This window comes from Tachyglossus aculeatus, chromosome 18 (genome assembly GCF_015852505.1).
Source record: "Tachyglossus aculeatus isolate mTacAcu1 chromosome 18, mTacAcu1.pri, whole genome shotgun sequence".
Taxonomy (NCBI): domain Eukaryota; kingdom Metazoa; phylum Chordata; class Mammalia; order Monotremata; family Tachyglossidae; genus Tachyglossus; species Tachyglossus aculeatus.
The window spans coordinates 17,171,920-17,198,112 of NC_052083.1; the positions used below are offsets into that span (position 1 = coordinate 17,171,920).

The window sequence follows — 26,193 nt, forward strand, 5'->3', positions numbered from 1 at the left end:
AGAGAACAGAACCAAACATACCAACAAAATAAAATAAATAGGATAGAAATGTACAAGTAAAATAAATAAATAAATAAATAAATAAATGCACTGTACAGTACAACAGAATTAGCAGACATATTCCCTGCCCGTAACAAACTTACTGTCTAGACGAGCTCACTGTGGGCCGGGAATGTGTTTGATATTATACTGTACTCTCCCAAGAGCTTAGGACAGTACTTTGTAATAATAATAATAATAATAATGTTGGTATTTAAGGGCTTACTATGTGCCAAACACTGTTCTAAGCGCTGGGGTAGGTACAAGATCATCAGGTTGTCCCCCGTGGGGCTCACAGTCTACATCTCCATTTTACAGATGAGGAAACTGAAGCCCAGAGAAGTGAAGTGACTTGCCCAAGGTCACCCAGCTGACAAGTGGCGGAGCCAGGATTAGAACCCACGACCTCTGGCTCCCCAGCCCGTGCTCTTTCCACTGAGCCATGCTGCTTGCTGCCGTAAGCACTCAATAAATGTGAATAATAATAAGAGACGACCGTTTGCTCCCAGGCGGTTCAGTTGTGTCCCTCGAGGAAGTGGAGGCGTGGTTCAAGGATGCGTTCTTCTTAACAGTATTCGTTAAAAGTATTTAATAGTAACGGCATTTGTTAAGCTCTTACTATGTGCCTGCCAAAATAGACTAAGCCCATTTCAAGCGCTTAGTACAGTGCTCTGCACACACAGTAAGCACTCAAATACGATTGAATGAATGAACATCCTTCCTGGTGCTCGACTTGGGCAGAGACCAAGTTCTCTTGTTCAGATGGAGTCAGATTCTCACCTGGGCTAGTTAATTCCCCCTTAGTTGTGGCTTGAGTCACTTGCATAAGTGATTCATAGAACTTATGATATTTTGCAGCATTAAGAACTTGAAAATGAACACTTCTAGCCCTGCGGTGAGTACAAACATAACATTTCAACAAGGTCTCCGTTCCCACGGGCCTCACGGTCTAGGCCGGAGTAGAGAGATCAAAACAGTGGTCACAATGGGTGGCAGCGCCAAGGAAAAGTGTCAACGAGCAAAGACAACATCAAGATAAATGAAAGAACGGATCTTGGGGGTGAGGGGCCTCAGATTCCCCACTGCTCCAGGCTAACAGACCCAAATTCCTTTGACATCGATCCCTAATTTGGGATTGTCCTTTCAGAAATGTCCTTAATTGTTTTCCCCGATGCTAAATTTTCTAGTCACTTGTTTATGGTATTTAGCACTTACTATGTGCCAGGCACTGTACTGAGTGCTGGGTACGCATGAGCTTATAAAGTTGGACAGAGTCCATGTTCCACGTGGGGCTCACAGCCTTAATCCCCATTTTACAGATGAGGTCACTGAGGCCCATACTCTCCCAAGTGCTGAGTAAGTGCTTTGCACACAGTAAGAAGCAGCATGGCTTAGTGGAAAGAGCCTGGGCTTGGGAATCAGAGGTCATGGGTTCTAATCCAGACACCACCACTTGTCTGCTGTGTGACTTTGGGCAAGTCACTTAACTTCTCTGGGCCCGTTACCTCATCTGTAAAATGGGGATTAAGACTGTGAGCCCCATGTGGGACAAGCTCATTACCTTGTATCCCCCCCAGTGCTTAGAAGCCTGGCACAAGGAAGAGCTTAACAAATGCCATCATCATCATCATTATTATTATTATTATTATTAATAAATACGATTGTACAAATGAATGAATGCTCAATAAATACGATTGCATACATGAATGATTGAAGTGACTTGCCCAAGGCCACACCCAGGCCACTAGCTGCTTCTCGCTTGTTTATGTGATTCATGTACCCAGTTTGGCACAGCTGCTTTAGCTTCACAAAATATCTTATCCTGGGATGGTAGCATCTCTGGTTGAAGATAATGGATGAGACCCATTTCCGAGACTTCGGGATCAAGAAATTGCTTGGAACGCTAGTGGTTTGGACAATATTAGTTGCCCTCTTTCTTCCCTAAGTGTGAAGTGCAGTCAGTGAGTAAGCAGACAGGGTGCCGCAAACTGCAAAGAGCACGCAAAGTTTTCTGATGTACAGAGCCCATCTGTGGTCAAAATGACGTCAGCATTGTATTTCGCACGTACGAATTTATTTGCACCGTCCCTAGTACTTATTAATGTATGTCCACTTTATTTATTTTGACAGGATTACACATATCTTTGTCTCCCCAGTTAAAGTGTAACATCCTTGTGGGCAAGAAGCACTTTCCAAGTGCCAGGTGAGTAGTCAGTGAATGCTGCAACTGCTATCCATAATGTATCGTCATCTGCCGAGGTCTTTGCTTCCCAAGTCAGCCAACTCCTTTTGAAGATTCCTGCTGGACCTGGTTACCTCATGGAAGACGCCGTGGATGATTCTTTGGTCAGAAGCCTTCACCGTCCACAGGAAGGGCTCGGGCTAGAATCCCAGAGCACTGCTCTTTCCATCAGCGGGGCTCCTTCCGACTTATTCAGGCTGCAGCGTGGCGAGGAAGAAGCTGGTTAGAGGATGGAATTGCTCTCGCTTTCCTTCCCTACCGGTAAATTTTAAGTGGCTTTTAGTGAAAAAAAACCTCTCTTAGTAGTCAGCGAGGAGTTTAAGTCCATGTCAGTTCTCTGGGGGCTGCTCCTGAGGTCCATGGTGCAGGGGGAATGGGGGGACCCTGAGCGGAGCTGAAGTTCGGAGGTGAGATGCCGGTAGAAGCAGCCAATTTGACATCTCCCTGCTGGTGAGAGGGATGGGGTTTCTTTGACAGTGTAGCATCAGATCCTGTCGCTTCCTTCCGAACATCAGCATAAGGAAATTGATCCTCTCCCCTGCGGTTGCTTGTTCCGGGTTTAATCCCATTACAGGAGCGGGGATTGGAAATCCCACCAGCATGGTGGTCATAACCCCTGGACTGGAGGCTGGATCTAAAAGCTGGCCCCCTGCTGCTGCTTTCAGCAGTTATTTCTCCCCTTGAACGCTTCAAAGGAGGAGAGTCTGTTTGTCTGTTTCCCTTCCCAGTGGGAGAAGGCTTCATGCCCTGTAAACCCGTCTATTTTATCTCAGAAGCAAGGGGAGACTCCCTTGAGGAAAAGGAGACTCTCAGAGGTGCTGCAGGAGAGGACAAGTCTTTCCCATCCCTCCAGCCAACAGCCAGTGGATGACTTTCAGATTCCCATAGCGTTCCCGACCTCCTCCAGCACTCCAAAGATATGGGTAAGTTCCAGGCCTTTGTAGGCTGAAGAGCACTTAATAATAATAATAATAAATGATTGTGGTATTTAAATGCCAAGCTCTTTATGGGCAGGGAATGTGTCTACCAGCTCTTATATTGTACTCTCCCAAGCACTTAGTACAGTGCTCTCACACAGTTAGTGCTCAATAAATACGATTGATTGATTGAAGATGACCAGGTAGAGCAGGAAATGTCTACCAGCTCTATATTGTACTCTCCCAAGCACTTAGTACAGTGCTCGCACACGGTTAGTACTCAATAAATACGATTGATTGAAGATGACCAGGTGGGACACAGGCCCATAGGGAGTTACAGTCTAAGTAGGTGGGAGATGGGTCTTTAATTTTATAAATGAGGAAACTGAGGTACAGAGCAGATAAGTGACTTATCCAAGATCACCCAGCAGGTGAGGGGCAGAGGAGGGATTAGAACACAGGAGGAGTTAATAAATTGATTGTGGTATTTGTTAATAATAATGATAGCATTTGTTAATTGCTTGCTATGTGCCGAGCACTGTTCTAAGCACTGGGGTAGATACAAGGTCATCGGGTTGTCCCACGTGGGGCTCCCAGTCTTAGTCCCCATTTTCCAGATGAGGTAACTGAGGCACAGAGAAGTCAAGTGACTTGCCCAAAATCCAATGCTCTACACACAGTAAGCACACAATAAATATCACTGATTGATTGTAGGGAGTTTCAGATTCAGGGGTGGGAGGGGACTAAATACATGTCATTTGAGTCTTCCCAAAAGAAACTGAATGTCATGAATCAGTGAAGAAATAGTAATAAAAAAGCTGCTTTGAGAGCCCAAGATTTTTATCATCATTATAAATTCACTTGTAAAGGGGTTATTGCATTTCCAAACAGCAAACTCATCTTTAATGCAGTTTGAAATGCTTTCTGGGTAATTGTGTAGCATTTGGATTTATATGTTGCTAAGCATTAATGTATTTCCAATCTCGGTTAAGGTGTAATTGGCGGGGGTTAAGAAACCCCCAAAGTGCAGCTGGCTAGAGGATGAAGGTCAGGTATAACCTGGCTCAGGAGTCTTTGCAGAAGACTGGGAATAATAATAATAATAATAATAATAGTATTTGTTAAGAGCTTACCATGAGCCAAGCACTGTTCTAAGCACTGGGGTAGATACAAGGTAGACAACCTGATTACATGGGGCTCACAGTCTTAATCCTCATTCTACAGGTGAGGTAACTGAGGCACAGAGAAGTTAAGTGACTTGCCCAAGGACACACAGGAGGCAAGTGGAGGAGCCGGGATTAGAACCCGTGTTCTCAGACTCCCAAGCCTGTTCTCTTTCCACTAATCCACGCTGCTTCTACTGCCCTGTTATGATGCCTTTATTTCCATTCTTTATCTCCCTGATCCAGCAAATTTCATCTGGGGTTTGACATTGCATCTGAAAAATAACAGTGTCGGCGTGTTCACCTTTTGAAGAGTGTAATTCAAGTATGAGGGTATTAGGTATGAGGCAAAGGGTGACTTTCTGTGCATTTTAAACACCTCGGTCTGTGGTATCATCATCAATCGTATTTATTGAGCGCTTACTGTGTGCAGAGCACTGTACTAAGCGCTTGGGAAGTACAAGTTGGCAACATATAGATCTATATGTATCCCGGATTGCTAGGCAATACTAAAATTTCCTTACGAACGAAGGCGACGCGTGGAAGCTCATTATGGGCAGAGAACGTGTCTGCTAATTTTGTTGTATTCGCCCAAGGACTTAGGATAGTGCTCTGCACACAGTAAGTGCTCAGTAAGTATGAGTGATTGATTGATTGGTGGAAGTAAATTGGTGTTCAGCTTTTCTGCTCCTGAATCTGGGACTGTAACCCTGAGAGATGGAATTTTTTTACAACCTCCATTGGACAGGTACTGTTTCCATCAGACTAGCCTGTGGGTTAACCGCTCGGCTTGCCATAATGGTAATGGTGCCTTAAACATTTCTCAGTAATTCTAGCTTTGAGCAATGACTGATCTGCAATAAAATTTAATTGTTTGACTCATTAGGCTACAATTAGCTTAAGGCTTATTCAAAGCAATTGTCTAGACCTTGAAGATGAATGTTGAATGCCCCATAAACGTAAATGGCCTTTAAGGGAAAAGAACATGTGCACGGTTAATTAAGACCAAAGCAATCAAGACTTTTTGGCAAGTTGGTGCTCGCAACATCCGGCAGGATGCTTGACAGGTAAGGCCTGGTTGTCTCCATAAAGAAAGTTTAATAGTCTTTGGATGACGAATGATCCGACCAGATTGGGAATGCCCCAGGGACCGTGTCTTTCATGCTGACGCCATATAAAAGTTGTCCTTCGGGTAACTAATTATCCCTTCAGATTCTTTATCGCTGGAGAATATTTCCTGGAAAAGCAGGAAAATGCAGCTGAGGTCGCCCCCGAAGCCAGGGCATAATTGCCCACTTATCCTGCGGACAGGATAGACCGTTCTTCGACAGACACGCTGCAAAGCCAATGTCCATTTTATTTCTGAGATGTTTGTCGGCATCCCGATGAAGCCATCGCCAGTGTCTGCATTGTACTGAAAGGGATGGGGGTTCCCAACATGGAATCACTCAACTGGTAGCTCTGTATCAGTCAATCAATCAATCAATCGTATTTATTGAGCGCTTACTGTGTGCAGAGCACTGTACTAAGCGCTTGGGAAGTACAAGTTGGCAACATATAGAGACAGTCCCTACCCAACAGTGGGCTCACAGTCTAAAAGGGGGAGACAGAGAACAAAACCAAACATACTAACAAAATAAAATAAATAGAATAGATATGTACAAGTAAAATAAATAAATAAATAGAGTAATAAATATGTACAAACATATATACATATATACAGGTAGGTATATATGTATATATACATATATATGTGTAGGTTAAGTAGGGAGGACCAACCCTTTCAGTAGTGGATTGATGGAGTGGAATTTCCCATGTTGATTATCAATCAATCGTATTTATTGAGCGCTTACTATGTGCAGAGCACTGTACTAAGCGCTTAGCACTGTACTGCATTGCATCCTGGAGCAGAAGGTCATGGATTCTAATCCCAGCTCTGCCACTTGTCTGCCGTGTGACCTTGGGCAAGTCACTTCACTGCTCCGGGACTTAGTTGCCTCATCTGTAAAATGGGGATTGAGACCGTGAGCCCCGCATGGGGCAGGGGCTGTATCCATCTCGATTTGCTTGAATCCACCCCAGCGCTTAATATAGTGCCTTGCATATAGTAAGCACTTAATAAATGCCGTTGTTATTCTTGTTGTTAAGGCAGGTGAGATGGAAGAAGGTTACAGTTAATCTGTGAGCTGAAGAGAAGTGGGTAAGAAAGGCCAATTGTTGCGGGCTCCAGTAATAATGATAGAGTAGCAGCGTGGCTCAGTGGAAAGAACACAGGCTTTGGAGTCAGAGGTCATGGGTTCGAATTCCAGCTCTGCCAATTGTCAGCTGTGTGACTTTGGGCAAGTCACTTAACTTCTCTGTGCCTCAGTTCCCTTATATGTAAAATGGGGATTAAGACTGTGAGCCCCCCGTGGGACAACCTGATCACCTTGTAACCTCCCCAGCGCTTAGAACAGTGCTTTGCATATAGTAAGCACTGAATAAATGCCATCATTATTATTATTATTGATTGATGGGGGGTTATCAGTGGATATGGGAGAGTTGGGAGAAGGAGAGGGTTTAGGAAGAAAGGAAGGTGTTCTGTTGGGACACGCGGAGTCTGGAATGCTGACAGTCTGTCGACCTGGCATTACCCCGGGGACAAGAGGAGATGCAGGATTGAATTACAGGGGAGGGGGGCAGGTGGATTTGGGAATCAGCCTCCCAGAGGTGGGTAGCTACAGTCATCCCCATCAACAGATTCACTCCCTGAGATGGTGAATGTAGCGGGGAGAAGAGGAGACGCAGAGCAAAGCCGTGAGGGTTGAATCAGAGAACGAGAGGAGGAAGAGGAGCCAGTGAAAGAAACAGAAGAGTGGTTAGAAAGATAGGAGGAGAACCAGAAGAATCATCATCATCAATCGTATTTATTGAGTGCTTACTATGTGCAGAGCACTGTACTAAACACTTGGGAAGTACAAATTGGCAGAAGAATGCTGTCAGAAGATACGAAGTCTGACGGCGTTCCAAGCAGAAGGAAACCTGATTATATTGTATCTACCCCAGCGATTACTACAGTGCTTTCAAGGCAGTTGGTAGGTGATTAACAAGTATCATAAATAATTAAGGGAAAGGACATCATTTTCAAAGACAATCCAGAGGTCAAGATGACCAGGGGATTTGGTGATGAGGATATCAAAGTTGACTTTGGAAAGTGTGGTCTAAGTGGAGTGAAGGGGCAAAAATTGGACTGAAATAGGGCAGGAACAGAGTGGCTGCAGAGGAACTGAAGCAGCAGGTGTAGGCATCCCCTGCAAGGTGCTGGGCAGGAAAGGGAGGAGGGAAATAGGGCGATAGCTGGAAGGCGAACCCCAAGAAGTCTGTTTTTGAATGCTCGACCACCTAAGTTTTTCACTGAATAGATGAATCATATTTATTGAACACCCAATGTGCATAGAGAATCATAATCACTTGGAAGAAAGCAATAGAACTAGTAGACATAATCCCTGCCCCCAAACAGTTCACAACCTAATGTAGGGGATGGACATTGCATTCTGGGTGACCTCGGACAAGCCAGTTAACTTTGCTGTGCCTCAGTTCCCTCATCTGTAAATTGGGATTTAATACCTGTTCCCCGTCTTCCTTAGACTGTGAGATCCGTGTGGGTCAGGGACTGTATCTGACCTTTTTTTTTTTAATGGTATTCACTAAGCACTTACTGTGTGCCAGACACTGTTCTAAGCACTGGGGTAGATGCAAGGTAATCTGGTTGGACAGAGTCCCTGCCCCACATGGGGCTAACACTCTTTATCCCCATTTTACAGATAAGGTAACTGAGGCAAGAGAAATCAAGTGACTTGTCCAAGGTAACACAGGACAAGTGGCAGAGCTGATTATCTTGTATCTACCACAGTACTTAGTATATAGTAGATGCTTAACATATACCACAATTTTTGTATTATTATTTTAATTCCTAACTGTATAGTATTACAATGTAACCAGGGTTGCTAGAATGTGCAGAACTTAGACTCTCTTGGCCAGCTCAATTACCTTTTCTGTAAAACTAAAATCCGGTCAACAGAGGATAAGGATTTCATTAGTAGCCAATACTATAATTGAATAGCTTAGTTCTACTTTGGAAGCAGTGGTCTTAAAAATAACCTAATTTTCTTTTTCCTCCAGGTTTTGAAGCTTACATCCACCTTCTGTTTTAATGAGGAATTCTTGGATTGGTGGTGGTTTCTGTTTCGTTTATGAGTGGATTCACTCTGACATGCAGACACATTTGAATGCCTTCTATTTGTCAAAGGTTGGTTTTGAAACTGTTCTATGGAATTCTTACCACAAAGATCTATTTCATGGGGTCTAGTTGGTCTTGCTTCCTTTTTCCTGCTTGAGCCTGTTTAATATCCAATCGCTTGTCCATTATCAGAGTTTGCAGGTTAACTTTATTTCAGACTAGTGTTTTGTTCTTCGTCCTCCCTCCGAGCAGGAGCACAGAGGCTGGAGTGGAGCTGTGCCCTCATTCTCCTCAGTTTGAGACCTATCTTTGCTACTGGCTTATTGACACCCAGGACAAGTCACAAACCTCAGTTTCTCTATGTGTAAAATGGAGATAAAAGTACCTGCCTCTCTATCTCGTAAGGGTATCATGAGGCTAAATGTGCTAACTCCTATGAAAGCTCTTTGAAAACTAAGTTATACAAATTTAAAGCATTATAATTGTTAGCATTAGTATTATCGTCATCCTATCCATCATTATCCCATCCATCCATCATCATCATTCCAACCTTTCATCCAGGATACCTACCCACCGTCATCATCCCGTTCACCCATCCATCCGTCATCCCGTTCACCCATCCACTCACTATCATCATCCCATCCATCCACCCACCTACCATTATCATCCTATTAATCCATCTATCCATCCGCCATCACCATCCCATCCACCCATTAACCACCGTCATCCCATCCATCTTTCCCCCTCTTTTCTAACACATCCTCCCAACATCATCATCATCATCGTTATTAGAAACTCTCATTAAAGCAAACTTTTTGCCTGTTTCAGCTGATAATGACAATTAGCCTGGTGGCCAACTTAACGGTACCATTATCCTGTCATCCCCTGGATAGTAAAATGATGAAGAGCCAGTTCCACCGTGGTTCAATCACTCTGACGGTACCCGAGGCCTCTTGGTGCAAACTTACCATTATTCCCGTGGAAGTTGACCCACAGCAAGAATATGTAATTATACTGAATTTCGGTGACCGAAAGAGCCAAAGTACTGGGTCTCAGCAATGGACTTGTCCAGAGAAGTGCTTTTCTACTTCCCTCTGTTGCTCGGTTTTCTCACTTCAAAACCATCTTTCTGCGGTGGCATGTGATAATATGACTGTGGTGTTTTCCAATTCCATTGATGACCCGGCTCAGTCTAACCAGCTTCCGGTAGAAGACTCAGAAATCCCCAGGATTCTGTCTTTGCCTCGCAACATTAAGATGGGGGATCCCACTAATGCCTCGATATCGATGAAAACTGGCACTCATCTAACATTCCTGGAGCATACTACATGCCCCTCCACCAATTACACTTTCCTCGACAGGTAAGAGGCACCATTTTTAAATTAAGTACTGGCATATCGATCTCACTAAAGCACTTCACAAGTTGACAGTATCTAGGCTTTTCCTTTTATTCCATTTGCATTTCCTGCTGTAAAATTGATCTGGCCCAAATACTAAACCTGTCAGTTTTAATTACTTACTCTTTAAGATCGAGCTAAGGAGATGAGGCAGTATTCACTGTTTCAAAAAACAAGATGCTTTTTTTTGTATCTTCCAAGCCTCTTTTTTCATTTACAGAAATGACAACTTACTCCCTCCAACTTTGGTTACGAATAGTCCTTGATAGGCTGCTTTTCTGCCTCTGGTGATTTGGAGGGCAAGAAATGTCAATTAGAAACCCGTTGCAATGAAACTGTATTTAGCTTTGTTTTTCCTTTTCTGTTAGTATCATCCGTAGAGAACCTGGCAAACAGAATTTCTCGTTGTCGATATCCAGTCTACTGGACCACAGCTTCATTGTGAGGATTCCCGACATCAGAGTCGGAGGAGCAATTGCTGTGAAAACATATCCTGTTGAGGTGAACCAAGGAATTCTTTTGCTAAAAGCAAATGGCGAATATGCCACCAGGGATCTGGGATTCCGAATTCATGCTTTTTCCGAAAATACTGCCTCTGTAATGGTGGATTTTGGGGATGGCTCACCTATCATTTGCAACAACACAGAGGAGGAGACCTATGAAGTAGAGATTACTGCCCATCATCACTACGAGAAAGGTATTCTGCAACTTTTTTTTTTGGTATTTAAGTGCTTACTATATTCCCAGCACTTATATTAACCTATTGGGCTAGATACAGTAATAATTATATAGTAATAATTTTGGTATTTAAGTACTCACTGTGTGCCAGGCACTATAAGAATAATAATAATAATAATGGCATTTGTTAAGTGCTTACTATGTGCAAAGCACTGTTCTAAGCGCTGGGGAGGATACAAGGTGATCTGGTTGTCCCACTTGGGGCTCACAGTATTAATCCCCATTTTACAGATGAGGGAACTAAGGCCCAGAGAAGCTAAGTGACTTGCCCAAAGTCACACAGCTGACCATTGGTGGAGCCAGGATTTGAACCCATTACCTCTGACTCCAAAGCCCGTGCTCTTTCCATTGAGCCAAGCTGCTTCTCTTAAAAATAATAATGGCATTTATTAAGCGCTTACTATGTGCAAAGCACTGTTCTAAGCACTGGGGAAGTTACAAGGTGATCAGGTTGTACCCTGGGGGGCTCACAGTCTTCATTCCCATTTTACAGATGAGGTAACTGAGGCCCAAAGAAGTTAAGTGACTTGTCCGAAGTCACTCAGCTGACAAGTGGCAGAGCTGGGATTTGAACTCATGACCTCTTTTTTCATAGCCTGTGCTCTTTCCACTGAGCCACGCTGCTTCTCTATATATAGTATATAGTAAGCACAGGGTTAAATACAAGGTAATTGAGTTGGTCACATAACTTCTCTGTGCCTCAGTTTCCTCATCTGTAAAATGGGCATTCAATCCCTGTTCTTCCTCTTAGACTCATATGAGACAAAGACTGGGCCTGACCTGATTTATCTTAAATTTACCTCAGCACGTACGGCAGTGCTTGACACAAAGTAGGCGCTCAACAAATGCCGTGATAATAATAGCGATTGCTAACGTCACTCTCTTTGCCTAAAATAAATGTAGGATTTGTTAAGTGCTTACTATGTGCCAGGCACTGTACTAAGTGCTGGGGTGGGTACGAGCAAACTGTTGGACAGAGTCCATGTCCCACATGGGGCTCACAGTCTAAATCTCCATTTTACAGATGAAGTAACTAAGACACAGAGAAGTTAAGTGACTTGCCCAGGGTCACACAACAGATAAGTGGCGGAGTCGAGGTTAGAACCCAGGTCCTTCTGCCTAAAATGCCCAATCTTTTCCCTTTTCCCCATTTGTGTTACAGTGTGTTGGGCAGGACCCAGTCTGTTAACTCTTAATCCTAAATCTTCACATCTTCACAGAGAAGCAGCGTGGCTCAGTGGAAAGAGCACGGGCTTTGGAGTCAGAGGTCATGGGTTCGGATCCCGACTCCGCCACATGTCTGCTGTGTGATCTCGGGCAAGTCACTTAACTTCTCTGGGCCTCAGTTCCCTCATCTGTAAAATGGGGATTAAGACTGTGAGCCCCACGTGGGACAACCTGATCACCCTGTATCCTCTCCAGCGCTTAGAACAGTGCTTTGCACATAGTAAGCGCTTAATAAATGCCAATTATTATTATTATTATCTCCACCAATACTCCATCCCTCTTAGCCATCCCTCAACTGCCAACCTACTGAAAATGGACATTCGACTTTTAAAATGGGAAAACTGGACTGGAATAAGATAAGGGGGTGGGCTTTGTATGTTTCCTAGAAACTCTAGAATGTTCCCTGTCTTACTATCTGCATTTTGTTTTTAAAATAAGAGATTTCACTCTCATTGGTAAAGCATATCTATTGCCCCCTGCTAAACTTTAGACTCAGGTTGTTATTCTGTCTTTCAGTATTGCAGTGTCTGTCCGTTCTGTTCTTTTTTTTCCCCAGAGGGTATATATATGATCAGAGTGATTGCTTTCAATGAGTTTTACCGAATCGAGGATGAGCTAGGACCCTATTATGTTGAAATGGCCCCAGAAGACTTATCCGTGTCCGTGAATTCGAGCAGTATCCAGAAGGATGAACTGATTCTCTTTACCGCATCTCTCGGGAAGGGGACAAACGTAACATTTACATGGAACATGGGAGATGAGACCACCTACGTGGCAGAAGGCAAGAACTCAATTTCACTCTTCTTTTGGGGGTTTGTGATTCTCTGGTGAGAACTGATGATCGGAAGGTGGAAACCGACCACTTTACAGATTCCTTGATCCCGAATGAAGTCACTGCTCTAGATCTCGGATGCCATTAGCATCATAGGGAAAGTCACCTTGAACACAATTGGAAGCTGATGGGAGAAATACTTTGCCTCTCCCTTGCCCAGTTTAAGAAATAGGCGGCGTCTTTATTTTATCATCTTATTTAATCAATCAATCAATCAATCGTATTTATTGAGCGCTTACTATGTGCAGAGCACTGTACTAAGCGCTTGGGAAGTACAAGTCAGCAACACATAGAGACAGTCCCTACCCAACGGTGGGCTCACAGTCTAAAAGGGGGAGACAGAGAACAAAACCAGACATACTAACAAAATAAAATAAATAGAATAGATATGTACAAGTAAGATAAATAAATAAATAGAGTAATAAATATGTACAAACATATATACATATATACTTATTTAGCCTTTGAATAACTCATAGGATTCTGACCCAGTGAAGAAACATGTAAACATTAGGGATAGGAGACTGGATCGTGAGCGTTGGTCAATATAAGAATGTTTCCCTTTATTAATTTCTGTTGGAGTCCTTGCCACTTTAAAGAAGAAATTATGGTTTCTATTTGGTAAAGCTAAGAGAAGCAAGCAACTCTGATGGAGTGATGTCAAGTCACGTATGTTGCCGACTTGTACTTCCCAAGTGCTTAGTACAGTGTTCTGCACGCAGTAAGCGCTCAGTAAATACGATTGAATGAATGAATAAATTCAATTTTTTATGGCCACTAAATGAATATTTTTGAAGAACAATAAACAAAATAAAATCAAGGGGCCCCATTAATTTCAATCTAAAAGCAGGCTGAAAACTTAGTTGGGGGCGGAATTGTAAAACCAAGACCTCTTTTGCAGAAAGCGATGTTATTTCACAATAAAGTAGATTCACATCTTCTAATCTTTAGTGAGGAATGTTAATTAAAAGTGATGGCGGGTATCATAAGGAAAGGGACAGAGATAAAGGAAAGTTAAATAGGAGGAAATTGTTGACTACAACCTTATTCTCTTTCATAATCACGTTTCTCCACCGAATAGGTGGGAAATTAAATATGTGAAGGCACCATTACCATTATAACCCTTCATTCCAGGATGCTAATGACCTGATTTGCATCTTCTGACTTCACTTAATGACATCACTTTTTCTTCTTCTTCCTTTAGAACTGAACATCATCCACAAGTTTTCATCCGTTTCAACTTATAATGTGACCTTAATCGCGTGGAATAGGGTGGGAATCTGCCAAGCGTGGACCTTGGTGACTGTTCTGGACGGTATCCAGTGTGAGTGATCCCCACCTCACCCAGCCCCGATCTAGGGGCTGTGAGGAGGCGGCAGAGCTCGGGAAAAGGCACACAAGAAAATGAATCAGGGAAATGGGCTGGGTTCCAAGTTCGACCATCTCCGGGCTTTTGTTCGCTTCAAAATGGTGTCAGCGATACCTACCCCAAACAGTTCTTGGAATTATTCACCCCAGACAACGATCTGGGCTCTGAAAGTCAAGATCGGATTTGAATCAATCAATCAATCCTACTTATTGAGCGCTTTCTGTGTGCAGAGCACTGTAATAAGCGCTTGGGAGAGTACAATATAATAATAATCAGACCGATCCCCAGCCCACAACGAGGTTACAGTCTGGACTCAGGGGAACGGACATTAATATAGAGAAATAAATTACAGATTTGTACGTAAGTGCTTGGGGCTGAGACGGGGAGGGTGAATAAAGGGAGCAAGCAGGGTGATGTAGAAGGGAGTGGGAGAAGTGGAAAGCGGGGCTTAGTCAGGGAAGGCCTCTTAGAGGAGATGTGCCTATAATAAGGCTTTGAAGGCGGGGAGAGTAAGGGGAGGAGGACTTGTCATTTATTCAATGCTATTTACTGAGTGCTTACTGGGTGCAGAGCACTGTCCTAAAGTCCTAATGCCCTTAGCGTAGAGGAAAAAAATCTGCGAATCTCTGAGCAGTAGAAAAATTCTTCCTAGATTTTACTGCCCACTCTCCCTTCAAAAGCGAGGTGTGGCTCACCGTCCGATAGCTAGTGCAACCATTTGATTCAGTCCTGACCTGTGTTTGGAGAGTTTACAGACCTCGGCACTTAACATTTTTGCCTTCAAACACCTGTTTCTATGGAACATTTATGCCAGATAAAATTGGAAGTAACTATTATAGGACTACTATGCTCTTCTGTGTACGTGCAATGCTTTGTAAAATGTTGTAAGCCACTTTTTTAGTCATTTTACCATTGATTATTTTCCTGTAGCTGTTTCTGTTTTCACCAATGGGACAGTATTTGCCACAGATACGGACATCACCTTTTTTGCTCTGACAACTGAAACAAACCCGCTAGAATTTCTGTGGTATTTTGGAGACAGGAGTCCACCAGAGAGAACAACTTCAAGAACCATAACAAAAAGATATAGCGTTCCCAATAGGTATGTGAAAATGATGACGTGATTTTCACGCGGAGTGCGGCAGTGGAATTGAAGTATATGTTGTAATTAACTCTACCTGGTGTTTGGTTTGTTAGGATAATTTTCATTCTTTCGTTCAAAATGATGTAGTTGTAATAGCCATATGGCTTAGTGGAACATGTTCACAATCAATCCAATGATCTGATTCTTACCCCGGTCTTCTGGGTCTTTCAGCTATCAGGTGCTAGTTAATGCTTCCGATAAGATCAGCTTTATCACATCAGACCCCCACGTTGTCTGCATTCAAAGGAAAATCGTGCCCAATCGGCTCGTGTCCAGAGCATCGGTCCTGATAAATTCCAGTTTGAATTTCGAGTGCAGGATTAACTTTGGAACCAACGTCACTCACCTATGGAACTTTGGAGATGGCAGCGTACGGCCAGGAAAGAGCACTGAAAGCCACATATATACTAGGTAACTTTGGGAAGCTATACTTGCCTCTAGGACATAAACCTTGAATGTCTAGGCAGCTAATCCAGTTCAGGTGGAAGAAGCTAGAAATAGGTACTGACTGCTGAAATGAGCATTATAGACTGGGATGGGAGATTGCAATTTCACTCCTAGAATAGGTGGAGAACTCCTGAAGTGCCCTTTTATTGGTATTGATTCTTAAGTTCTCGTATGGAAAATGGGAATTTGTTTCTGAGCCACTTTTTAAAAAATTGTATCTGCTAAGCACTCGGTATATTCCAAGCAGTGTACTAAGTGCAGGGGTAGATGCAAACTAACCAGTTTGGACACAGTCCATGCCCCACATGGGGCTCACAGTCTCAATCACCGTTTTACAGATGAGGGAACTGAGGCACAGAGAAGTTAAGTGACTTGCCCAAGGTCATGCAGCAGACATATTATGCTGGAATGGAAATTAGCATCTGGCCACTCACATAAGCAGGGGTGGGGCTACCATTTTGGTGGCCTGAGGCGAGCTGCCATTTTACGCCAAAGTGCTGAGGAGATTAAAAAGAGGAATTTCCTCCTGTTCTTTAAATCAATCAATCAATCGTATTTAATGAGAACTTACTGTGTGCAGAGCACTGTACTAAGTACTTGGGAAGTACAAGTTGGCAACATATAGAGACAGTCCCTACCCAACAGTGGGCTCACAGTCTAAAAGGGGGAGACAGAGAACAAAACCAAACATACTAACAAAATAAAATAAATAGATATGTGCAAGTAAAATAAATAAATAAATAGAGTAATAAATATGTACAAACATATATACATATATACCGGTACCATGGGGAAGGGAAGGAGGTAAGATAAGGGGGATGGAGAGGGGAATGAGGGGGAGAGGAAGGAAGGGGCTCAGTCTGGGAAGGCCTCCTGGAGGAGGTGAGCTCTCAGTAGGGCCTTAAAGGGAGGAAGAGAGCTAGCTTGGCGGAGGGGCAGAGGGAGGGCATTCCAGGCCCGGGGGAGGACGTGGGCCGGGGGTCGATGGCGGGACAGGCGAGAGCGAAGTACGGTGAGGAGATCAGCGGCGGAGGAGCGGAGGGTGCGGGCTGGGCTGGAGAAGGAGAGAGGGGAGGTGAGGTAGGAGGGGGCGAGGTGAGGGACAGCCTTGAAGCCCAGGGTGAGGTGTTTCTGCCTGATGCGCAGGTTGATTGGTAGCCACTGGAGATTTTTGAGGAGGGGAGTAACATGTCCAGAGCGTTTCTGGACAAAGACAATCCGGGCAGCAGCATGAAGTATGGATTGAAGTGGGGAGAGACACGAGGATGGGAGATCAGAGAGAAGGCTGATGCAGTAGTCCAGACGGGATAGGATGAGAGCTTGAACGAGCAGGGTAGCGGTATGGATGGAGAGGAAAGGGCGGATCTTGGCAATGTTGCGGAGCTGAGACCGGCAGGTTTTGGTGACGGCTTGGATGTGAGGGGTGAATGAGAGAGCGGAGTCGAGGATGACACCAACGTTGCGGGCTTGTGAGATGGGAAGGATGGTAGTGCCGTCAACAGAGATGGGAAAGTTAGGGAGAGGGCAGGGTTTGGGAGGGAAGACAAGGAGTTCAGTCTTGGACATGTTGAGTTTTACGTGGCGGGCAGACATCCAGATGGAGATGTCCTGAAGGCAGGAGGAGATGCGAGCCTGGAGAGACGGGGAGAGAGCAGGGGCAGAGATGTAGATTTGGGTGTCATCAGCGTAGAGATGATAGTTGAAGCCGTGGGAGTGAATTAAATCACCTCCCTAGGAGATGTTTGGTTCCCGCACCAATCAACACTGCTCTGGGCTCAATAGTAGAAGAGCCAGGTTAAAACATATAAGTACCGCAGATATGAAATTCCACTTTTTCCACCACCACACCATGACCCCAAGGTCACAAACTTCCACTTTGCCCAGGGCTGCCAAACAGGCAGAGGGCAAATAATGAATTAATCAGTGGTATTTATTGAGCACTTACTATGTTCAGAGCACCGTTAAAAGCACTTGGGAAAGTACAATATAACGGAATTAGCAGACATGTTCCCTGCCCATGAAGAGCTTCCAGCGAATAATGATTATAATAATTATAATAATAATGAGGAGGATGATATTTGTTAATTGCTTACTGTGTATCAAGCCCTGTTCTAAATGCTGGGTTAGATGCAAGCCAAGCAGGTTGGACACAGTCCCTGTCCCATGTGGGGGCTCAGAGTCTTCATCCCCGTTTTACAGATGAGGTAACTGAGGCACAGAGAGGTGAAGTGACTTACCCGAGGTCACACAGCAGACAAATGGTGGAACCTCTCAGGGCTTTTGCCAATCACAGGGAGGGGCAGGACCAGAAATCATGAAAAGCCACATGGCCTAGTGGCAAGAACACAGTCTCGGGAGTCACAGGACGTGGGTTCTAATTCCGACTCTGCCACGTATCAGCTGTGTGACTTTGGACAAGTCATTTAACTTCTCTGCGCCTGTGACCTCATCGGTAAAGTGGGGATTAAGACTGTGAGCCCCATGTGGGACAAACTGATTACCCTGTATCTACCAGTGCTTAGAACAATGCTTGGCATATAGGAAGCACTTAAATACCACAATTATTACTATTATTATTATTTTTATTATTAAATCAATTTCACCCCCCATGAAAGTGACTCTGGGTAGCGAGGACTCACCCGGGTGAACCAAGGGGATGGTAGTCTTCTCATTGCCAGGCAAGCTCTTGGATTCCTGGGGCTGTAGTGTGGCTTCCCTCCCCATTCTGCAGGCTGGCATCGCCCCTCGGGCCCCGGGGTGGTCAGATCCAGCGTCATACCGCCATTCAGTCCGGTGAGAGGGCGTGTGTTGGAGCGGGCGGATCAAAGAGAGAATCCAAGCCCTGCAGAAACGCCTGTGAGCCTGGATTCCCATGTTCTACCTACTCTTTGAGGCCTTGAGAGGATTAGCCATCAGGGCGCCATTTGGATCGCCAAGCAAGGTAGGGGCGGGCGGGAGAGAGATCGAATTATGCTTTCCCTAACGCTTCACTTCTCTACATTTCTCCCGCTTAGGGAAGGAGAATATACAGTGGAGGTACTTGTGGTGAATAAAGTAAGTTCAGCTTCACTGAGCAAGCAAATCTTTGTTGTGCGAGAACCATGCCAACCCCCTCTGTTGCAAAACATGGGCCCCGGGAGGATCCAGGTATGGTATCTGGGTACCGCTGGCCAGGGGCTTCTGTGCTGTCATTCATTCATTCATTCAGTGGTATTTATTGAGCACTTCCTGTGCGCAGAGCACTGTACTGAGCGCTTGGGAAGTACAAGTCGGCAACATTTAGAGATGGTCCCTACCCAACAGCGGGCTCATAGTCTAGAAGGGGGAGACAGACAACAAAACAACCCACGTAGACACATATCAAAACCATCGGAACAAATAAATAGAATAAATAGAATTATAGCTATTGTGTGCAGAGCACTAGACTAAGCATTTGGGAGAGTACAGTTCTTTCATACGTGCTGTGCAGTTGTCTATCGAGACCGCAACTAAAATCAAAGGAAAATTCTGTGCTGCACAGTAGACAGTAAAACAGTAAAAATGAGAGCCCTTTGGCTTACAAAGATGTTGACTTTTGCGGATCAATCTGGGATTTTTAATTACATGTATAATGGGAACTTATAAAACTTTTTTTGAATGTTTAGATTCGACGGCATGAGACTGTTACGTTGCAAGTTACCTTTGCAGCTGCTATTATGTGTAACATTTCCCAAGGCCTCCACTATCACTGGAGTTTAATGAAGTCCAATGGCTTTCTGATGCTGTTGCCACCTACTATCGACAACCACAAGCAAACCATTCTTCTTCCACGCTACTTTCTGGACTATGGAAATTATTCTGCAATTGCAAAGGTTTGATTGTTAACTTCCGACACTGTCAGAACTTACTATACTCTAGAGAAATAGAGCTACTTTGAATGGATGCTATGAAAGAATTAGATGAGATTCTCCACTTCTCTTTCAAGCTTATGGCTTGATAAGAGTACGAAAAAAAGTTGCTTTTGGCTGAGGTTGAGTGATTATAATTGGCTTTCAGATTTCCCATGTCCAACTTAAAGAATGGGCCACTTTAGATGAGTAGGTAGTAGAGCGAATTGAGTATGAAAATCTGTTTTTATGAGTCTGAGTTACTTTTATCGAGAAGTCTTCAAGGACTTAGGGACAGTGGTTCTTCAATTCCCCTTTCAGTGGGGTTTTGTGGGAGAGTTTTTACAAAATGAGAAACTGGATCAAGAAAGAACAATGTAGGCAGAATTTCATAGATTATGTGGTTGTAGATAAATAGAGTTTCTTGATTTGACTGATGCTCTCAAAGTGTTTTTGGAAAATGAGTAGCTGTTGAGGCAGAGGTGAGGGGGCAATTTTCAATTGCATTTTTAACAAATGAGGGGAAGTTCTAGATATCCTGGCATAGGTCAGATGTCATTGTTGGTTAATATAAGGTTGAGTGTTCCAATCGAGAAAATATCATGGACCCCCAAAAATGAAAAATTGCACAATTTTTTCTAAAATTGTGGTGCTTCTGGAAGAGGAATCTTCCATTAATTTATGACAAAAGGAAATATCCATATTCCATCTGGTAGTAGTATTAGTACTTAAGTGCTTACTGTGTGCAGAGCACTGTACTGAGTCCTGGAAGAGAAAACGTAGGTGAGAATAAGACATGGTCCTCATCCCTCAGACAGTCTCTTAGATTGTCTGCTTCAATGAACACATTTGCTCTCTCAATCTTGTGGAAAACTGTGCTACCCACACAAAACATCTTCGCTTGCTAGAAGAAAGTATGCTAATCAGAATGCATGTGGGACAGTCATATAAATAAAGAAAAAAAATCAATTCTAGCCTTTTTAATAGTAGTCATTATTTATTAAGCACCTACTTCGTGCAGAGCATTCTAAGTGCTTGGGGGGAAAAATATCTACTGATGAGAATTACGCAGGTCCCCAGTCTTGTCCCCAAGGGGCTAAAATTTAATGAATAAAGTGGACGAGGGCGTTGGCGGCAGACACATCAGGAAAGATAAAATCAAACTAAGGGACAAGGGTGAAGGTAAATATAGTAAGAGAAATAGGACATTGTGTTTAGAGGAGAATATCAGACTCAGAGTCCACCAGTCATAACAGTCACAGACACAGACACAAACGAGGCCAAAATCGAGCTCCTCATCTTTCCTCCAAATCTCCTTCCTCCACCTATCCCATCATTTTTGACATCACCATCCTTCCCTCCTTTCGAGCCCATAATCTTGTCATTTTTCTTAACTCCTCCCTGTCTGTCAACCCCCATATTCAGCTTGTCACCAAATCCTGTTGGTTACTCATCTGCATTGCCTCCAGAAGCAAGGTTTAATGGCAAGAACGCAGGCTTGGGAGTCAGAGGCCATGGGTTCTAATCCCGCCTCTTCCACTTGTTTGCTGGGTGAACTTGGGCAAGTCACTTCACTTCTTCATGCCTCAGTTCCCTCGTCTGTAAAGTGGGGATTAAGACTGTGAGCCCCACGTGGGACAACCTGATTTCCTTACATCTACTCCAGTGCTTAGAACAGTGCCTGGCACATAGTAAGCACTCAACAAATACCATCGTCATCATCATCATCACCCCTTCCTCTCCATCCAGACTGCCACTACCCTGAGCCAACCACTTGTCGTTTCCCAACTTGACTATTTACATCAGCCTCCTCGGAGTCCTCCCTCCCTCCGACTTCTCGCCTCTACAGTCCATATTTCACTCTGCTGTCCAGATCATTTATCTAAAAAAAATCTTTCTGCACCCATCACCCCACTCCTCAAAAACTCCCAAATTTGCCCATTCTGTTCCACATCAAGCAGAAACTCCTCGACCAGCTCTTTTTTCCTCTTAAATGTCCTAAATCCTCTCCAACTGTGCACTAGCTTGCAGGCTTTGCTCTCTTTAGGCCAACTTCCTCAGTCTGCTTCATTCTTATCTCTTCCATTTGTGACCACTTCTCCTAATCTTCTTCTAATTTCCCTCAGGAGGCCTTCCTTCCCAAGCGCTTAGTACAGTGCTCTGCACAGAGTAAGCACTCAATAAATACTCTAGATTGAAGAAAAGTTGAGAAGGTCTCATGTATCTGAAGTTTCTTTGCCTTGCTGAATCTTTTAACTCTCTTCCTCTTGATTAATCAATCAATGGTATTTATTTAGCGCTTATTGAATGCAGAACACTGTACCAAGTGCTTGGGAAAGTACAGTACAGCAGAGTTGGTATACAAAGTCCCTGCCCACAAGGAGTCTACAGTCTCCTGGAGCTAGATCTTTTAGAAATGACCGGTTGGTAATTTGCTTTTGTTCTGTCAATAAGTGAGTTTGTGCATGTGTGTGTTTGATACAAGTGGGTTCTGAAAAGTACAAAATGGAAAACTGGAAAACTCCATAATTTGGCCCAACTGTTCTTGCCTTATATCCTCTTACACTATCTGCAAACCCTTGCAGGTCTCAGTTTTGTACATTAAACTGAGAATCCTTGAAAAAAACTTCATTTTCCCATTCCTCAAGCCTGGTGGATATTCATTCATTCAATCGTGTTTATTGAGTGCTTACTGCATGCAGAGCACTGTGCTAAGCACTTGGAAAGTACAATTTGGCAACAGAGACAATCCCTACCCAACAGTGGGATGGATATCATCCTCCTGCCACCTCTCAATATACAACTTAGTCCCAGGACATTGCAGACACAAAGCAGCATTGAGAGTTCTTATTTTTCATTCTACTTCTAAGATGGGTTTTCAGCTCCTTTTGGGATTTGACTCCTTGGTGTCTTTTCCTTTCCTGCTTATCTTCAGGTTCAAATAGGAGGAAGCGTGGTGTATAGTAATTACACAGTTCAGATGGAGGTTTTACCCAGTGACCTGGTCAGTACAATTTCTGAGGGTACGCATCTGTTTGTCTCCAAGACGACATCTTTCATCATCACCCTCAATGGCTCAGAATCTTATGATCCCGACAACCCTGGTGCTAGATTACAGTGAGTATTCAATATTCCAGATCACCCTCCTTCATTCAGTGACTCTAACTCAAATGCGTGGCCCTGGTTTGTGCAGTTTCTTGAGCTTTTCAAAATCATTTCATTTTAAGATACTGACAGTGGGGCAAAAGGGGCTGCAAAGACATTTTTAGGACACTCCTGGAAAATTTGGGAAAATTTCAGTAGAGAAACGTGAGCCTCTCAAATTTACTTGTGGAGTTTTTCATTGAAATGCAAAAGGTTAGATGATGACAGGGTCCCTTTGGGGATGTTCTTTGTATTTATTAGAGTGGCATTACCCTGTCAGATTCCTTGCTCCTTCCTCTTATACTGTGGATTGATTTGAGCCACATTTTCACATTAATTACCCAGCCCCGATTCTCCAAGCATGCACCATCTGGGCAGTTTAGCCGGAAGTAGCGGAACAGGAAAGGATAATGTGACTAGCATCTTAATCCTCCAATGCAAGCACACACTCCTCCTCTGCCACTTACATGCTGTGTGACCTTGGACAAGTCACTTAACTTCTCTGTGCCTCAGTTCCCTCATTGGTAAACTGCAGATTCAATATCTGTTCTCCCTTCTACTTAAATTGGGAGTCCCAAGTGGGACAGGGACTGTGCCCCGTCTGATTATCTTGTATCTCATTCCAGTACTTAGTGGTTGGCACATAGTCAGTGCTCAACAAATATTGTTATTATTATTATTATCATTCATTCATTCAATTGTATTTATTAAGTGCTTACTGTGTGCAAAGCACTGTACTAAGCACTCAAGAGAGTACAGTGTAACAACAAACACTTTTCACACCGATTCTCTTTTCCATTACTTAATTTTGAATGCCACTGCCCTGCCAAGTGGGATGAAGATGAACAGGCTGATGGGGTGAGGATTTTTACCTTAAGTAAAAGATTTTTACCTTACCTTTTACCTCTCCCATTTTTCCTCTCTCTTCTTGCCTCTGCTCCACTGTAGTATACCCTCTTACCCCCTTGGGCCAAACAGCCCTTGCAAAAACAACTGTGCGATATTGGCAGGGTTCAGAGAGGAGGGGACACTCTGATTTTACCAATAAAATGCAAAATGCCAGGAGATCAGTTTACCCAGTAATGATTAAAAAATCCACGTTTGCCATGGTGGAATATCAAGGGAGAAGAAGATACCTTTTGTTTCACTTAATTATGAAGGGATAGTTTTAAAGTACTTTTAAACTGGTTTTTCCAAATAGGTATTATTGGAAATGCGCTCCAGCGAGTAGACAACAGCAACTGTGTTTCAACTCCTCAGGGGAGCCACCCTTCAATAGCAGTGCGCCCGTCATCTCCTTCCCAGCGACACTTCTCGATAACACTTACGACCAGTTTCTGGTGATGTTAACCGTATCCAGTGGCCACCGTATCTCCTCTGAAGCCCAGCTGTTCTTATCCATTTCATCAGGCCCCACACTGAGGTATCAGGTTCCTCGGGAACTTTTCCTAACCGTAATCCGGTAATGAAAACCAATTAAGCCCGAGAATTCATCTAGTGGATGTCATGAAGTAAATGCTGAAGAAATCCCAAAGAGGGAACTGGGTAAACGGTTTAAATTAAGATGAAAAAACAGAAGGAAAGTTTTGATTTTGCAATTTGCTGGAAGGCCGGGCTCTTGGAACCTGGAAGTTCACCACTGCTCTGACTTTCGGCATCAAATGATTTTCATTCTGGATGACTTCTTGCCGTCACATTCCTCCGGTGATGCCTTTGTCAGGAGGATTTCTCACACCTAGTGTGGTCCATTTTCAGTACATCAGATAGTGGCAAGATAATGGGTTTGGGAGTCAGAGGTCATGGGTGCAAATCCTGGCTCCACCACTTGTCAGCTGTGTGACTTTAGCCAAGTCGCTTAACTTCTCTGTGTCTCATGACCTCATCTGCAAAATGGGGATGAAGACTTTGAGCCCCACGTGGGACAACCTGATTACCTTGTATCTACCCCAGTGCTTAGAACTGTGCTTGGCACATTATAAGCGCTTAACAAATACCGTTATTATTATTATTATTATTAATGCACTTAAGCCAAGTCTAAATTGACTAAAGCAATTGACAATTGACTAAAGCCAATTCTAAATTGAATAAAGCAATTGACAATTGACTAAAGCAATTAAGTCAATTGTGTGCACTATTTTTGAATAGCAGTAGAGCTCACACCTCATAGGCTCCACAAAAGAACATATGTTAGTATGTTTGATTTTTTTCTCTGTCTCCCCCTTTTAGACTGTGAGCCCACTGTTGGGTAGGGACTGTCTCTATATGTTGCCAAATTGTACTTCCCAAGTGCTTAGTACAGTGCTCTGCACACAGTAAGCGCTCAATAAATGCGATTGATGATGATGATGATAAAAAGAATGCACATTTAGATTTAATGAAACATCCAAATTATGACATCATTTTAGGAAATATTGTTTTATTCAGCTCCTAGGATTCAGCTTAAAATGTGATTATTGAACATCACATTCGCCATCTTTTAGGAATGTTTGAATGCCTCTTCAACCAGATATACTAAGCCATGTTTATACTATATGCAAATTTATATGAAATCAAAGGAGTGATTGAAAAGCATGCTTCTGACACTCACCTCCACATGTGAACACACACATATAGTTATATTTCGATTTTGTTCAAGTGGTGACAAGGGATTTACCTTGACGTCCCCATCCTTGTTTCGATAATTATTTAAAGCCCGTTGTTGGGTAGGGACCGTCTCTATGTGTTGCCAACTTGTACTTCCCAAGCGCTTAGTACAGTGCTCTGCACACAATAAGCGCTCAATAAATGCGATTGAATGAATACTGCATTCACTTACATAATTTCCTCCCCCCACACAATTTCTTGCCTCCTCACTTCCCTGCCTGCAATTTTGGGGAAGGAAATAAAATGTTTTTGTACCACATCTTGCAGCAGTTACTGTAGATCCTACTGGTTTAGGAGAGATAGAAAGAGGGGGAAGAATTACCATAAACTTAGTTCCCCACATAATAGCCCCTCCTCTGTTTTAAGGTTGCAACAAAAATGCGAAAAAGTGGGATAATTATGAAAATAAAGATGGCGGTTGATAATATTTTAAATAATCATGAGACTAAAGAAATGATACATGGAGGGCTGAAGGAGGGGACAGGGCCCAATTTTGCTTTGTGCCCCCTCCGCTCAAAAAGCACTAAGAATTTAATAAATAAAATGCAGGTCTAACTTGTTTTGCATTTTGTAGATCAGTACATATTTCATGGGTCAGCTCTAAAGGCAATTCTGGAAACTGGAATGAGGAGCTTTCTTTTAAAGTTACCTGTGAAGACTGCGGTCAAATACTTGATATTTCTTATAACTGGAATCTTTATTTGATCAATGCAACAGAGCCAAATGATATCGAAGGTAGGAATTACTGTTTATTTGTATAGTCAACAACTTATGTTACTGACCAAGGAATTAAATACCTATGTTGG

At 43.4% G+C, this 26,193-nt stretch overlaps 1 protein-coding gene across 1 annotated transcript in view; it reads left to right on the plus strand.

The window, feature by feature from the left end:
* Positions 1-8,991: 8,991 nt before the first annotated feature.
* PKD1L1 (polycystin 1 like 1, transient receptor potential channel interacting) overlaps positions 8,992-26,193 on the plus strand; it is a 97,089-nt gene continuing 79,887 nt past the window's right edge. The window contains exons 1-12 of the mRNA XM_038760087.1: positions 8,992-9,003; positions 9,409-9,941; positions 10,346-10,674; positions 12,499-12,657; positions 13,979-14,098; positions 15,074-15,245; positions 15,459-15,698; positions 18,749-18,881; positions 19,379-19,585; positions 22,536-22,717; positions 23,946-24,167; positions 25,962-26,122. Of these exons, the coding sequence (XP_038616015.1) occupies positions 8,992-9,003; positions 9,409-9,941; positions 10,346-10,674; positions 12,499-12,657; positions 13,979-14,098; positions 15,074-15,245; positions 15,459-15,698; positions 18,749-18,881; positions 19,379-19,585; positions 22,536-22,717; positions 23,946-24,167; positions 25,962-26,122 (2,470 nt within the window). The remainder of the gene's footprint in view (positions 9,004-9,408; positions 9,942-10,345; positions 10,675-12,498; positions 12,658-13,978; positions 14,099-15,073; positions 15,246-15,458; positions 15,699-18,748; positions 18,882-19,378; positions 19,586-22,535; positions 22,718-23,945; positions 24,168-25,961; positions 26,123-26,193) is intronic.